A 16,169-nucleotide genomic window follows, 5' to 3' on the forward strand; every position below is an offset into this window, starting at 1 on the left:
TTATGTCAGTTGCCAATTATATAATTTTATTTATTCCCTCCTAAGAGGCACAAGTTCTATATTACTGTATTCAAGTATTTTATTTACATCAAGATGTGCCAGGCATTAGCAACAGGTAGCAACATTTTTAGGTTCTCCTGGAAGAAGAGAAAAAATATGCAACTTCTATTAAAAAATAATTTTTTAGTTAAGACTTTTTCCCAATTAGATGAACCAAATCAAAGGAACAAGTCAACCACTATGGAAGCAGTGCCAGATACTCTGCACTATTGCCAGATACTCTGGAAAAAGCACAGACCACACTGTAACCCTATGAACAAAGTAAATCATCACGACCAACCATCCAACTGCAATCCAGATGGCGGCTGTGTGAGTGTGTGTGTGTGTGTGTGTTCAATACACACACACTTGTATGATGGGGTTAGGGGAATAAAAGATGTATTCAACAAAAATGTCACTGTTTTATGTAATTCCATCCTTTGTGAATTTAGGTAATAAATAATAATGGCAATATCTGGTAACTTGTACATAGCAATATTCAACAAATATTTCCTTATTAACTGAAATTTCAATGTTAATACACAATAAAACTGCCTTGGCATGTTAAAAAAAACACAAAGTATAATACCCCACTACAAAGAAAAGAAATCCTAAACGCTTTTCCTAAATCATTTGATAAAGGATATTTCTGAAAGGTAAATTTGTTTTCCATATTAAAGGTTTCTAAACTTTTAAAGTGTCAATGAATATTTTTATTAAAAGCAAAGAGTTCATATTAGATGCATTTTCTGCAAATACTTCATAGATATAGGTTGTTTCTAAAAAGAAAATGCAAATGATGACTCAACAAAAATAATTCTGCACACAGTCTGAAAATGGCAGGTACAAACCTCGAATCATATCCCCAGTGCATAGCATAGATTTTAGCTAGGTGACCCCTCAGTGTACGTCTTGTTCGCATTTGTATTCGACCCACAGAATCCATATTTGACGTGATCTATAGGAAGTGATGAGAATGTCATTCTTTACCTTAGACATAGCTCAGAAAATAAAGTAGAAACAATTAATAGGCAAAAAAGCAGACATAAAACAAATTTATAGCTATTGAAGGTATTTTAATACAAACAATTCCTAGAGTCATTATAGGATTAATATGCTGTTCAAGAAAAAGTATGATTTATTTGCACACCTTCCAGTGAGAACATCTTCTGTAGACTATTAAGTAAAAAGAACAGACATACCTTCCAACCTTAGTAAAAAACCAGCCACAAATAAAAATCTAATAGTAGATGATCAAATAGTAAAACATTTCTAATTTTAACTATCTAAAGAAAGCCAATTTTATATTTAAACAGCACATAAAATATGTCCTTAATAAAAATGATCAATATTAATTAAACTAATGAAACCTTCCTAATAGTTTATATAAGAAAAAAAAATCTTAACCAGGGCATATCAGAAGAATCAGAAGTTACCTAAAAAGAAACATATACTATATGAATCTACATATTTTTATTGTATTTTTTTGCAGACTTCCATTTTAACAGGTATGCTTTAAAAAGCACTTCTACCAGCATCTGACAAATTACAAAGTGTTTTTAAATAGAGATCTCATTTTTCTTTCAATTAAATACTAATAAAGAGAATCTGAACATCATTTGCATCAGTATCAAGCAGTTTCATGTGAATTAATAAAATGAATTGAGGAAAAATAAAAACTTTACCTGAACAAGCGTGGCATCATTACATGCTTTTCTAGCATCCTGAAGTAAAGAAAGATGATTATACATTTAGATATAGGTATGATTTAAAATAATATTTTCATTGGAAATATAGATTTGAAATATACTTCTTACTGTACCACACAATCTTTATTTTTAAAAGGTTTAATGACATAAAATTCACATAACATAAAATTAACCATTTAAATCACTTTAAGGTGTGTAGTTGTGTTGGTTAGCATATTTAAAATGCTGTGCAACCATCACCATTACCTAATTCCAGAACATTTCCATCACTCCAAAAAAAGAAACCCTATACCTTCCAATTCCCTCCTCCCCCATCCCCAGGTGATCACTAATTTACTTTCCAATGGATCGCTCATTCTGGACATTGCATATAAATGGAATCGTACAATATATGACCTTTTTTGTGTCTGGCTTCTTTCACTTAGTGTAATGTTTTCAAGGTTCATTCAGTTGTAGCATGTGTATTTCTTTTTATGGCTGAGTAATATTCCACTGTATAAAAATATGACATTTGGTTTACCCATTAATTAATTTTATGGACATTTATGCTGTTTCTACTTTTTGGTTTTACGATTAATGATGCTTTGAACATAGGTTTTCAATTCTCCTGGGTATATACCTAAAAGTGGAATTGGTGGGTGATACGGTAACTATGTTTAACATTTTAAGAAACTGTCAAATGGTTTTTCACAGTAGCTGCACCATTTTACATATCCACAAGGAATGTATGAGGATTCCAATTTCTTCCAACACTGTTCTTGTCTTTTTATTCTTCTTCTTTTCAAAAAAAATTATTACAGCCATCTTAGTGGATGTCAAGTGGCATCTTATTGTGGTTTTGATTTGCATTTCCCTAATGATTAGTGATGCTAAGCATCTTTTCATGTGGAGTGTCTTTACATGCGCTTATTAGCCATTTGTATATCTTCTTTGGAGAAATGTCTATCAACTTCTTTGCTCATTTTTAAATTGGGTTATTTGTTTATTGTTGAGCTATAGGAGTTCTTTATATATTCTGGATACTAGGCCCTTATCAGATTATGATTTGCAAATATTTTCTCCCATTCTGTAGGTTGAGTTTTCATTTTCTTGATAGTTTCCTCTGACACACAAGTTTTTATATTTTTGATGAAGACCAATTTGTCTATCTATATTTTTCTTTCTTGCTTGTGCTTTAGTGTCATATTAAACTGTTGCCTAATTCAAGGTCACAAAGATTAACAACTAGGTTTACTTCTAAAAATTCTACACTTTCAGCTGTTATATTTAGGTGCCATTTTGAGTTAATTTTTATATATGGTATGAGGTAGGAGTCCAAACTCATTCTTTTACATGTGGATATCTAGCTGTCCCAGCAATATTTGTTGAAAAGACTATTCTTTCCCTATTGAATTATCTTGTTACCCTTGCTAAAAAATCAATTGGCCATAGATATATGGCTTTATATATAGACACACAATTCTATTCTATTGCACAAATATATTTTTGGTTTATGGTTAAAAGATTTTTAATTGCATCCCCCGAATAAACTGAACTAGACTGATTTAATAAGCCCATCGTATTCAGAGTTATATTTGTTAATAAGCTTCACCAAAAAGCAAGAGTTCTGAGTTGCCTTCTATTTGTTCTGGCAACTAGAAATTGAGGTGATGGGAAGAATATTTACAGTATAATCCAAGTCACTTCAGAAATATTTTTAAAAATATATAGTACTTGAAAACTGGACAGATACATGTAAAAGAATGAAATTAGAACATTTTCTAATACCATATACAAAAATAAACTCAAAATGGATTAAAGACCTAAATGTAAGACCAGAAACCATAAAACTCCTAGAAGAAAACATAGGCAGAACACTCTTTTACATAAATCGTACCAACATTTTTTTTGGCTATGTCTCCTAAAGCAAAGGAAATAAAACCAAAAATAAACAAATAGAATCTAATTAAACTTAAAATCTTTGCACAGCAAAGGAAACCATCCACAAAACGAAAAGAAAGTTAGACAAAATAGGACAGCAGAGAAATATGTTCCAGACAAAGGAACAAGATAAAACCCGAGAAGAACAACTAAATGAAGTGGAGATGGGCAATCTGCTTGAAAAAGAATTCAGAGAAATAATAGTAAAGATGATCCAAGATCTTGGAAAAAGAATAGAGGCACAGACCGAGAAGATATAAGAAATGTTTAAAAAGAGCTAGAAGATTTAAAGAACAAAGAGAGATGAACAATACAATAACTGAAGTGAACAATACACTAAAAGGAATCAATAGCAGAATAAATGAAGCAGAAGAACGAATAAGTGAGCTGGAAGACAGATTGGTGGAAATCACTGCTGCAAAACAGAACAAAGGAAAAAAAGAATGAAAAGAAATGAGGACAGTCCAAGAGACCTCTGGGACAACATTAAATGCACCAACATTTGCATTATAGGAGTCCCAGAAGGAGAAGAGAGTGAAAGGCACAGAGAGTCCCATACAGGATAAACCCAAGGAGGAACACGCCAAGATACATATTAATTAAACTGATAAAAATTAAAGACAAAGAGAAAATATTAAAAGCAACAAGGGAAAAGCAACAGACAACAAACAAAGGAATCCCCATATGGTTGTCAGCTGATTTTTCAGCAGAAACTACGCAGGCCAGAAGGAAGTGGCACAATATATTTAAAGTGATGAAAGGGAAAAACCTACAAGCAAGAAGACTACCCAGCAAGGCTCTCGTTCAGATTTGACGGAGAAATCAAAAGCTTTACAGATAAGCAAAAGCTAAGAGAATTCAACACCACCAAACCAGCTTTACAACAAATGTTAAAGGAACATCTCTAGACAGAAAAGAAAAGGCCACAACTAGAAACAAGAAAATTACAAAAAGGAATGCTCACCAGTAAAGGCAAACATAGAGTAAAGGTAGAAAATCATCCCCAAACAAATATGATATCAAAACCAGCTATCATGAGGAGAATGCAAATGCAGGATATTTGAAATGTATTTGAAATTAAAAGACCAGCAAATCAAAACAATCTTGTATATATATAGACTGCTGTTATCAAAACCTCATGATAACCACAAACTGAAAATCTACGATAGATACACACACAAAAAAAGAAAAAGCAATCCAAACACAAGACTAAAGATAGTCATCAAATCACAGGAGAACAAAGGGGGAAGAAAAAAGACCTACCAAAACAAATCCTAAGCAATTAACAAAATGGCAATAAGAAAAACATATCAATAATTACCTTAAATGTAAATGGATTAAATGCTCCAACAAAAAGACACAGAGTGGCTGAATGGATGCAAAAACAAGACCTGTACATATGCTGTCTACAAGAGACCCACTTCAGATCTAGGGACACATACAGACTGAAAGTGAGGGGATGTAAAAAGGTATTCCATGCAAATAGAAGTCAAAAGAAAGCTGGAGTACCAATACTCATATCAAACAAAGTCGACTTTATTTTTTTAATTTTTTTAAATCAAAGTAGAGTTGATTTACAATGTTGTGCCAATCTCTGCTGTACAGCCAAGTTGACTCAGTTTTACACATATATACTTTTTTTTTTTAATATTCTTTTCCATTTTGGTTTATCCCAGGAGACTGGATATAGTTCCCTGTGCTATACAATAGGACCTTGTTGTTTAACCATTCTAAATGTAATAGTTTGCACCTACCAACTCCAAATTCCCAGTCCATCCCTCTCCTTCTCCCCTCCCCCTTTGCAACCACAAGTCTGATCTCCGTGTCACAAGTCTGATCTCTATCTCTGCGAATCTGGTTCTGTTTTGCAGATAGGTTCATTTGTGCCATACTTTAGATTCCACATATAAGTGATATCATATGGTATTTGTCTTTCTCTTTCTGGCTTACTTTGCCTGTGTGCCACAACTAGAGAGCCCATGCACTGCATCTACTGAGCCCATGCGCTCTGGAGCCTGTGCGCCACAACTAGAGAGAAGCCCACACACTGCAACGAAGAGCCTGTGTGCCACAACAAAAGATCCCACATGCCGCAACTAAGACCCTGCAGTGGAAGGGCAGAGTCTTAACCACTGGACCACCAGGGAGGTCCTCCTTATATATTTTTTTCTTCTCTGATTGCCATGGCTAGGACTTCCAAAACCATGTTGAATAAAAGTGGTGAGAGTGGACATCCTTGTTCCTGATGTTAGAGGAAATGCTTTCAGCTTTTCACCATTAAGTATGATGTTTGCTGTGGGTTTGTCATATATGGTCTTTATTATGTTGATAGTTTCCCTCTATGCCCACTTTCTGGAGAGTTTTTTATCATAAATGGGTGTTGAATTGTGTCAAAAGCTTTTTCTGCATCTACTGAGATGATCATATGGTGTTTATTCTTCAATTTCTTAATGTGGTGTATCACGCTGATTGATTTGCAGATACTGAAAAATCCTTGCATCCTTGGAATAAATCCCACTTGATCATGATGTATGATCCTTTTAATGTATATTGGGTCTGGCTTACTAGTAGTTTGTTGAGAATTTTTGCATTTATGTTCATCAGTGATACTAGCCTGTAATTTTCTTTTTTTTGTGGTACCTTTGTCTGGTTTTAGTATCAGGGTGATGGTGGCCACACAGAATGAGATTGGGAGTGTTCTTTCCTCTGCAATTTTTTGGAATAGTTTCAGAAGAATAAGTGTTAACTCTTCTCTAAATGTTTGATAGAATTCGCCTGTGAAGCCATCTGGTCCTGGACTTTTGTTTGTTGGAGGTTTTTTAGTCACAGTTTCAATTTCAGTACTTGTGATTCTGCTGCTCATATTTTCTATTTCTTCCTGGTTCAGACTTGGAAGGTTGTACCTTTCTAAGAATTTGTCCATTTCTTCTAGGTTGTCCAGCTTACTGTCATATAGTTGCCTGTAGTAGTCTCTTATGATCCTTTGTATTTCTGTGGTGTCCATTGTAGCTTCTCCTTTTTCATTTCTAATTTTATTGATTTGAGCCCTCTCCCTTTTTTCTTGATGACTCTGGCTAAAGCTTTATCAATTCTGTTTATGTTTTCAAAGAAGCAGCTTTTAGTTTAGACAAATATTGTATGGTATCACTTAGATGTGGAATCTAAAGAATAAAACAAACTAGTCAATAAAACAAAAAAGAAAAAGACTTACAGATATAGAGAGCAAACTACTGGTTACCAGTGGGGAGAGGGAAGAGGGAGGGGCAAGATAGGCTTAGGAAATTAAGAGGTATAAACTACTATGTATAAAATAAATAAGCTACAAGGACATATTACACAACACAGGGAATATAGCCAATATTTTATAATAACTATAAATGGAATATAACCTTTAAAAATTATGAATCACTATGTTGTACATCTGAAACTTATATAATATTGTACAACTATACCTCAATTAAAATTTTTTAATTAAAAAATAACACTTCTTTAAAATACTTTGCAAGTATACTGTATACAGGTGCTATTAGAAATAAAATACTTTTGATCTAACATGATAAAAAGATACAGTATGTCAGGAAAATAATTTTTTATATAATGAGTTATATTTTTTTATTAAAAGCAAATTCCCTACATGTAAGCAGGTGTTTTTGCCTAAGTATTATAGGGTAGCCTTTCAAAGAGACCTTTAATTTTTACACAAACTTAAGAGAATTATTAAAAGGAAGATAGTGAAACAAAAATTAATGTAACAAAATAAGTAACGGCAAGCAAAGAACATGTTTAATAAGCAACAAAATGTTTTAAATCAAGTTTATCAGTTAATAATAAATTTAGAGGATTCATATACACGGGAAGCACAATTAATTCTTCCGACTAGATTTGTTCCAATTTTTTCCCCCAAAGGTTAGGGTAGTGTTGTCTTCAACTTTGTTCTTCCCCAGTGTGCTGTGCACGCTTCTGTGCAGAGAGGCACACACGATTTGTTGAATTACTGTCCCCAAAGGACAACCTGTTCCATTCAGCCAGGGGATGCCTGCCACCGTCTGCAACAAAGACTGGATAAGTATGCAATCTTTTTGGCGGCCTTTTCAACCTATTTATAAGCACTTAGACTATTTCTATGTAAGGGTGTTCATAAGTAGTTACACAAACATATGATTTGATTCTCTCATTCTCAGATTGTGGGTTTAGAAACCTCATTTGGCAAGGAATAATTTAGCCCACTTTCCTACAATGAAAAGAATTTCCAGAAACGACAGTGACAGCCTGAGCCATGTCCAAAAATGCTGGAGTAGAAGACAATTCTATAAAAAGACCTGATTTTAAGCTTTATGAAAATGAACTATCACTGTTTAGATCATCTTTCTTAATTCAGTCATTCAATTAAAAAAATCTGTTGCACACTGTGTCAGGTACTATGCTAGGCACCATGGATAGAGCAGTAGACAAACCAAAAATCCCTGCCCTGATAGAGCTTACCTTAATATTAACAACACAATTAAAACACTGCAAGTTAAAATTACTGAACTTATGAACACTTTTATCCATTATAAAACTGAATATAAGAGAATCATTCCCAATTAACAGCTGAATTCCTTATTGCCCACCTTAAGAAATAAAGCTCTGATATTAGTATCTTTGTGCAAAATAAAAGTGGTGTTTCTCACTCCAAATCGAACAAGTAACAACTACAAAAGACAATCTACATTTTCTCTATTTCTGTTTTTTTAATTTAAAATGAATTATAGTTAATCAATGCTACTCCAATATAAAATAAAATAAACTTTTAAAATGAATCATGTATTGCACCAAATAGCATATATTTCTATTATGTCATGTGTTTATACCACAGTTAAATATATAGTTAAATTATATTTCTGGAATTAAGGGGGGAAAAAAAAAGAAAGAAGGAAGAAATGGTCTTTAAATATAGCATGACATGATGAAACTGATAAGAAAAGTACATGGTATTTTACATACACGTGGTTACTTGAAATCATGGAAGATGTTCAGTGAGCAACTATGCCCATGACATTCTGCTTGGATGCTGGTGAGATACAAAGATAATTAAAACACAGAATTTCCCAGCCAAGTACAGGTAGTAAAGACAAATGTGCACAAGGAGCTATAATACAAGGTGGGCTGTAATCAGCCTTGTAACACAAATCCAAAGGACTGTACAAGTAAGGAACTGCCACTTACTGGCATTGATCTAAATCCTTTACATGTCATTTTGTTTTACTCCTCTCCGCAAACCTATACAGTGGGCAAAGACATTGAGCATCAAAAAAAGCTGTAAACATGTCCTGGCCACAAAATAATTAAAAGATGGAATCCATGTCCTTTTCACCAGGTAATGCTGCCTTCCCACAAAAGAATAAGAAATCCAAGTGCAGGACTCTGGTGAGGCTTTTTAGAGGAAGACTAGGACTCAATGAACAGAACTCCCAGGAACAAAATTAGAGCAGAGGTAGTAGTATAATTCCAGGCAAAGGAAACGATCTGAAGAAAGGCAACAAAGTGGAAAAGAGCAATGCATGTTCAGGGAATGACAACCAGATTCATGTGGCTATAGCACAGGCTACAGAGCCAGATCTGAGCAGACATGATGGGGAGGCAGGGCCACAGGAGCACCTATGGCACGGGTTCTGGAACCAAAATACACCTGGATTGAGTCCTGGATCTACCACTTCATAGTTATGTTACCTTCGCCAGTTACTTAATCTCACTGCGGCTCAGTCTCCTCAGCTACGAAGTAACACCATCTACCTCATAGGGTTGCTACAAGCATTAAATGAGATCAGCACATGACCAAGTGATTGGCCAGTCACTCCAGACAAGAATACCACAAGAGGGCTTCCCTGGTGGCGCAGTGGTTGAGAGTCTGCCTGCCAATGCAGGGGACACGGGTTCGAGCCCTGGTCTAGGAAGATCCCATATGCCACGGAGCAACTAGGCCCGTGAGCCACAATTACTAAGCCTGCGCGTCTGCAGCCTGTGCCCCGCAACAAGAGAGGCCGCGATAATGAGAGGCCTGTGCACCACGATGAAGAGTGGCCCCCGCTTGCTGCAACTAGAGAAAGCCCTCGCACAGAAACGAAGACCCAACACAGCCATAAATAATAAATAAATAAATTTTAAAAAAAACCCTAACTCAAAAAGATATATGCACCCCCATGTTCACTGCAGCATTATTTACAATAATCAAGATATGGAAACAACCTAAGTATCTGTTGACAGATGAAAGGATAAGAAAATGTGAGATACATACACACACACACACACATACATACACACAATGGAATATTATTCAGCCATAAAAAAAGACTATCTTGGGGCTTCCCTGGTGGCACAGTGGTTGAGAATCTGCCTGCCGATGCAGGGGACACGGGTTCGAGCCCTGGTCTGGGAAGATCCCACATGCCGCGGAGCAACTGGGCCTGTGAGCCACAACTACTGAGCCTGTGCATCTGGAGCCTGTGCTCCGCAGCAAGAGAGAGGCCACGATAGTGAGAGGCCTGTGCACCACGATGAAGAGGGGCCCCCACTTGCCGCAACTGGAGAAAGCCCTCGCACAGACACGAAGACCCAACACAGCCAAAAATAAATAAATAAATAATTAATTAATTAAAATAAAAGACCTATAAAAAAAAAAGACTACCTTGCCATTTGTGGTGACAACATGGATGGACCTTGAGGGCATTACACTAAGGGAAATATGTCAGACAGAGAAAGACAAATACCACATAATCTCACTTATATGTGCAAGCTAAAAAAAGACAAAAAACAAAAAACCAAGCTTACAGATACAGAGAAAAGATTTTTAAAAATGAGACGGCCACGTGACCAATGTGCTTGGCCAGTCATTCCTGCTCAGCATCTGGAGCAAGTGACACAAAGTAGAGATGGTAGAGAATCCATTCTGGTGGTGGTAGCAACATCTAACTCAGATTAGCCTATGAAGGCTTCTCTAATCATCCCAGAAAAAATAAATCCCTCCTTTGTTTTGACAGGTTTGTTCAGACACCTAAGGTAACCACTCAGAGTTCTCATTCACATCTAAATCATTAACTTCCTTGAGTTCCTGGTGATAAGAATGATTATGATTTTAATCTGCTCAGAATCAACATTTTTCTGCTGAGTGTTCTTCCCCCATCCCTTGTTTTTCCTGCTCCTTTCCTCTCTTTCCTGTAATATCTTTGCATAGATCCTATGATTGTTCCTTTTTTCTTATGCTTCACTTTTAAATTACATAAGTAATTCTGAAATCGCTACCACAAAAGATTCATACTGGAGAGATCACAGCAGTGTTCCAAGTTACTAATAACTTGGATTCTCCCTGCATCGTTATGAAGTTTTTCATTTATATTTGTAAGTTGTTTAGCTCTTACTTTTCCCTGTGAAAAGAAGTAGGCAGCAGCAGGCTACACGTAATTCAGTCTCTCCTCTACCTTCTCACCAAGAGGCTTCCTAAAAGACAGCATGTCTATATCCTTTCATGTTTATCTCTGCCTTCCTTGATATTTCTCAGTCCAGGGAAGCATCTGTTTTCACTGTTCCAAAAGAAAGGAACGATGTTGTCCCTGAAGGAATATGAGATTTACAGTCGCAGAAGCCCTCTCTCAGAGCCTTTCCACACCCTAACATTTGACAACTTTTCCCCACTCTATTAGGTTTTGAAGTTCTAAGTGTCTTTAATTTTGTTAAAGATGAAGCTTGTATTTGTTCCTTATGCTCTTTATTGTTTTGATTTCCAAGAGTAAAGATGACAGATGTCTTCATTATGCCACGAATCATTTTTAATGTTTTTCTGCAATCTAATAATTTAGAGATTAATTTTCTAATATATTACATTATGTGATATTATGATATTATGTAACATTATGATATTACATTATACCTCATCATACCAAAAATCAAACTATGATTCCAGGTGTGTGAGTAGAAGAGAATTACCATGTCAGCAGAGATTACATGTACACTATTAACTTCTTAGGGACACAGGGGCCGTTGGTCCACAAAGGTATTTGTTAGCAATGATTTTTGGAGAGATCTTTAGAGGCATGATAAAAACAAATTGACCATTTCTCACCTTATAAATTATTTAATATATGTAGACTGATAAACTAACGCACAAATTTTGTTCATCGCTGGTATTACATAAAAATGTTAAAATTTCAAAATGAAAAAGTTTGCTCTTACCTGGATCTGATTCCGCAGCTGCTCGGCTTCCTGCCGCAACTGTTCCAGCTCACTCATCCTTGAATTTGTTTATCTCAGAAACTAACAAATGAAAGTCACTATTCAAAAAGAAAGAGAGAGAGACTGACTCAGTTCTCCATTTACATATTAATCTACTTTTTAAATATTGACATGTAACTTCATTTTGGTCCCTCTGAAACTCAAGTGAGATAATTATTACTGGAACTTAAAACTGCTTAGTAAATATAGATCTAGATTATTTACTAAAGGACTTTATGGAGGAATGGGATCAGAGGAGGGAAGAGACAGCTTGAGTTGCAGTATTCAAGACTTAATTATAGAGAATCAGTACTAGAATGGAGTCCAGGGAGAAATACTTTACAACAGTTTCAAGGGCACCAACAGACATCCGCACTTGGGTGCCTAACAGGCACCTCAACTTACTTCAAAATTGAACCCCACACCACCCTGAAGTCTTCCCCATCTCTGTAAATGGCAATTCCATCCTTCCAATTGTTTAAGCCAAAAACCTGGGAGTCATCCTTAACGGCTCTGTTCTGTTTCTTTCATACCCTACATCTAATCCACCAGCAAATCATGTCAGGCATTCCTTCAAAAAATATCCAGGATTTGACCAACTCTGATTACCTCCACTTTGACTACCTTGGTCCAAGCCACCAACATCCACCTGCTCTCCTTTCTACTGCCCTTGCCCACTCTCCAGTCTATTCTAAATATAGCAACCAGAGATGCTTTTAAAACACAAGTCACTCTTCTGCTTTAAATGCTACAACGGCTTTTCACTCCACTCAGAGCAAAATCTAACTCTTTATCTTGACCCACAGAGCCCTACACAGTCTCTCACACACACCCCCTCTGACCTCGTATCTCTCCTCCCCCTACCCCTCTCTGCTCCAGCCGCTCAAAAGCTTTCTTGATGTTCCTTGAACACACTAAGCAGGCTCCAGCTTCAGTGAAAATAATCTAAGAACTAAAGGAAAATTCATTCTAAGGATTTAGCATGAATCCTAGAAGTAAAAGGCAAGGATGTTATAACCTCAGGAAGAAAAGAGAGACTGGAAACTGGCAGTATTCTTTCTCTACCTGTCCTGCTTTTCTCTTCATACCTGCTTTGTTTTTTCTCTTTCTACAGAATGACTTTCTGTAGGTATATCAAGGGGCTCAAAGAGGTCTCATACAACTTTTAAGGGCATTCAAAACCACCTCTTACCCAACTCTACTGCCTTTCCACCCCCCAAAGCCACACATACACAAGGGACCCTCTAAAGAGGAGGTATCTGCAGCTAACAAGAGTTGTTCCAAATGAATGAAATTTTCCAGCTTGGGTGCCAAAAGGATGGAGGTACTGCGAATAGAAATGACAAAGAGGAAGCAGTTCCCTCATCACCACCATTACTCTGTGGAGGGGGAATATTAGGAGAGGCCATGGGGCCCTGAGCATCCCTGCACATTCTGCTGCGTATGCCAAAAATACAAGGCCCTAGTCACTTTTACCTAAGCCATTTCTCAAGGCTGCATTTGGAGTGAGCAACCTTGAGGGATGAGACAACGTCTGCCCCAAGACAAAGAGAGACCTTGCTTCTTCTTACTATAAAAGTGGTAAATTCCCTTAGCTCAGTGTTTCTAGACTGCGATGCAAACCCAATGCATATGTGGCATCCATCTAGGCACACCTGGGTCACCTCCATGGGACTGAGGAGCATGGGGAACGGGCAAAAACCAATATCAGGCCATGCTACTTGGGGTGCTGTGAGTAATAAAGTCCTTGGTCTCTGACCCAAGAGTCTTATGTCTTCTGCCAGCATCCACAAAACACGAACAGGCTAATTTATTAGCTTATAAGTAGGTAAAATCCCAGACCCTTTACAGTCCTTGACAGGGAGAAGGTTCATATAAAAGATGAGGGATCCAATGTGAAATATAGTGAGTTTGTGGCAATTCCCCCTTTTTCAAAATTGAGGTATGTATAGTTGGCATATAATATTGTGTAAGTTTAAGACACACATGTTGATTTGATATTTACATATTTATATGATTACCACCAAAGCGTTAACTAACACCTCTATCACATCACATAATTACAATTTCTTTTTTTGTGGAGAGAACATTTAAGATCTAGTCTCTTAGCAGCTTTGAAGTATATAACACAGCGTAGCTGGCTACACTCACTATGCTGTGCATTAGATCTCCAGAACTTATTCATCTTCTAGTTGCAAGCTGCACTCCCTTCTCGTACAGGCTGAATTTCAGGTCCAGCACTTCATTGACAACTCTGCCAGTACCCTAGTTTCCCCTGCCCTTCTATTTGGTCACATTCAACTGACAAAAATCACAACTTCGATGAACCCAACTCCGTACTTTCTTTCAGCCAGCACTCCATCTATCAAACACTGATTGAAACGTCAAACAGCAGGGCAAGTTAGTTCTACTACAAGTTCATATAAGCAATCTAGCTGGGCCCTCAAAACCACCTGGCTACCATATGCAGCTCTTTACCCATCACGTCCACTCAGTATCAACGATTTCAACTCCTTTGCACCCTTCGCCAGCTTCTGACCTTCTCACAACCCCTCTTGCAGCAAGTGAGCTTACCTTCTACATCACAGAGAAAACAGAAGCCACCAGACATGAACTCTTTCAATTTCTCACTATTAGTTTTACAAAATGATACATACAGGACTGACTCATCATATGCTTCTCCTTCCCTTCTGTTATAACAGAGAAGCTGACTTTTCTGTCATTTGGGTCAATTCCTCCTCCTGAGATTTAGATCCTATCTCTCCCTACCTTTTCAGTAATCTTACATTTCTGATTATCCCTTTTCATCTAGTACATTCAACTTCTCACTCTTTCTCGATGGTTTTAGTCTTTTTATTAAAAAAAATTTCAAACACAGAGAAAGGCAGAGAAATTAATATAACAGACATCCGTAATGTCCACCGTGAAGGTTTACAGATTGTTAATACTGTTACTGTATTTGCTCCATCTTTTGTTTTTGCTGAAGTATTTTAAAGTCAATCACAGACATCAATGGATAAAGATATACACACAGACACACAAACACACACACACACACACACAATGGAATATTTCTCAGCCATAAAAAATAATTAAATAATGCCATCTGCAGCAACATGGATGGACCTAGAGATTATCATACTAAGTGAAGTCAGAGAGAGAAAGACCAATATTATATGATATTGCTTATATGTGGAATCTAAAATATGACACAAATGAACTTATCTACAAAACAGAAACAGAATTACAGACATAGAGAACAGACTTGTGGTTGCCAAGGAGAGAGGGGTGGAGTGGGATGTATTGGGAGTTTGGGATTAGCAGACGCAAACTATTATATATAGAATGGATAAACAACAAGGTCCTACTGTGTGGCATAGGAAACTATATTCAATATCCTGTGACAAACTATAATGGAAAAGAATATGAAAAACAATGTGTATATATATATATGTGTATAACAATCATTGTGCTGTACAGCAGAAATTAACACATTATAAATCAACTATACTTCAATAAAACAAATTTTAAAAAAATCACAGACATCAAGATACTTTACCCCTAGGGCTTCCCTGGTGGCACAGGGGTTAAGAATCTGCCTGCCAATGCAGGGGACATGGGTTCGAGCCCTGGTCCGGGAAGATCCCACATGCCGCAGAGCAACTAAGCCCGTGCGCCACAACTACTGAGCCTGTGCTCTAGACCCCGCAAGCCACAACTACTGAGCCCATGCGCCGCAACTACTGAAGCCTGCGCGCCTAGAACCTGTGCCCCACAACAAGAGAAGCCACCGCAATGAGAAGCCCACGTGCCGCAACGAAGAGTAGTCCCCGCTCACCACAACTAGAGAAAGCCCGCGAGCAGCAACGAAGACCCCAACACAGCCAATAAATGAATAAATTTACAAAAGAAAAAAGATACTTTACCCCTAAACACTTCAGGTACACATCTCCAAAAATATCAAGACATTTTCCTACTAAACCATAATACCATTAACAAACCTCCCAAATTAACACCAACTATTTAGTAGCTAATACCCAGTCCATTTTCAAATTTCCCCAATTATTCCACCAATGTCTTCTACATCAGATTTGTTCAAATTAGGATCCAATTAAAGGACTATATAGTTGGTTTTATCTCTTAAATCTCTCCATCCAGAAGAATCCATCTCCTGCTTTCTTTTTTTCTATGTTAATTGACTTATTGGAGACAGCTGTCCTGTAGAATGTCCCACATTCTGTTTACTTCCCATGGTAC

General features: G+C 36.8%; 1 protein-coding gene across 3 annotated transcripts in view; it reads right to left on the reverse strand.

Annotated features, from left to right (window-relative positions):
* Positions 1-16,169, reverse strand: part of GNB4 (G protein subunit beta 4) — a 66,413-nt gene that overhangs the window by 17,634 nt on the left and 32,610 nt on the right. For all 3 annotated transcript variants that reach the window (XM_082459025.1, XM_082459024.1, XM_082459026.1), the window contains 3 exons: positions 11,874-11,971; positions 1,725-1,763; positions 891-997 (listed from right to left, as the gene is read on the reverse strand). In XM_082459025.1, the coding sequence (XP_082315151.1) occupies positions 891-997; positions 1,725-1,763; positions 11,874-11,930 (203 nt within the window). In that variant the 5' untranslated portion in view covers positions 11,931-11,971. The remainder of the gene's footprint in view (positions 1-890; positions 998-1,724; positions 1,764-11,873; positions 11,972-16,169) is intronic.

This window comes from Balaenoptera physalus (assembly GCF_965194825.1).
Source record: "Balaenoptera physalus genome assembly, chromosome: 4".
NCBI classification, from domain to species: domain Eukaryota; kingdom Metazoa; phylum Chordata; class Mammalia; order Artiodactyla; family Balaenopteridae; genus Balaenoptera; species Balaenoptera physalus.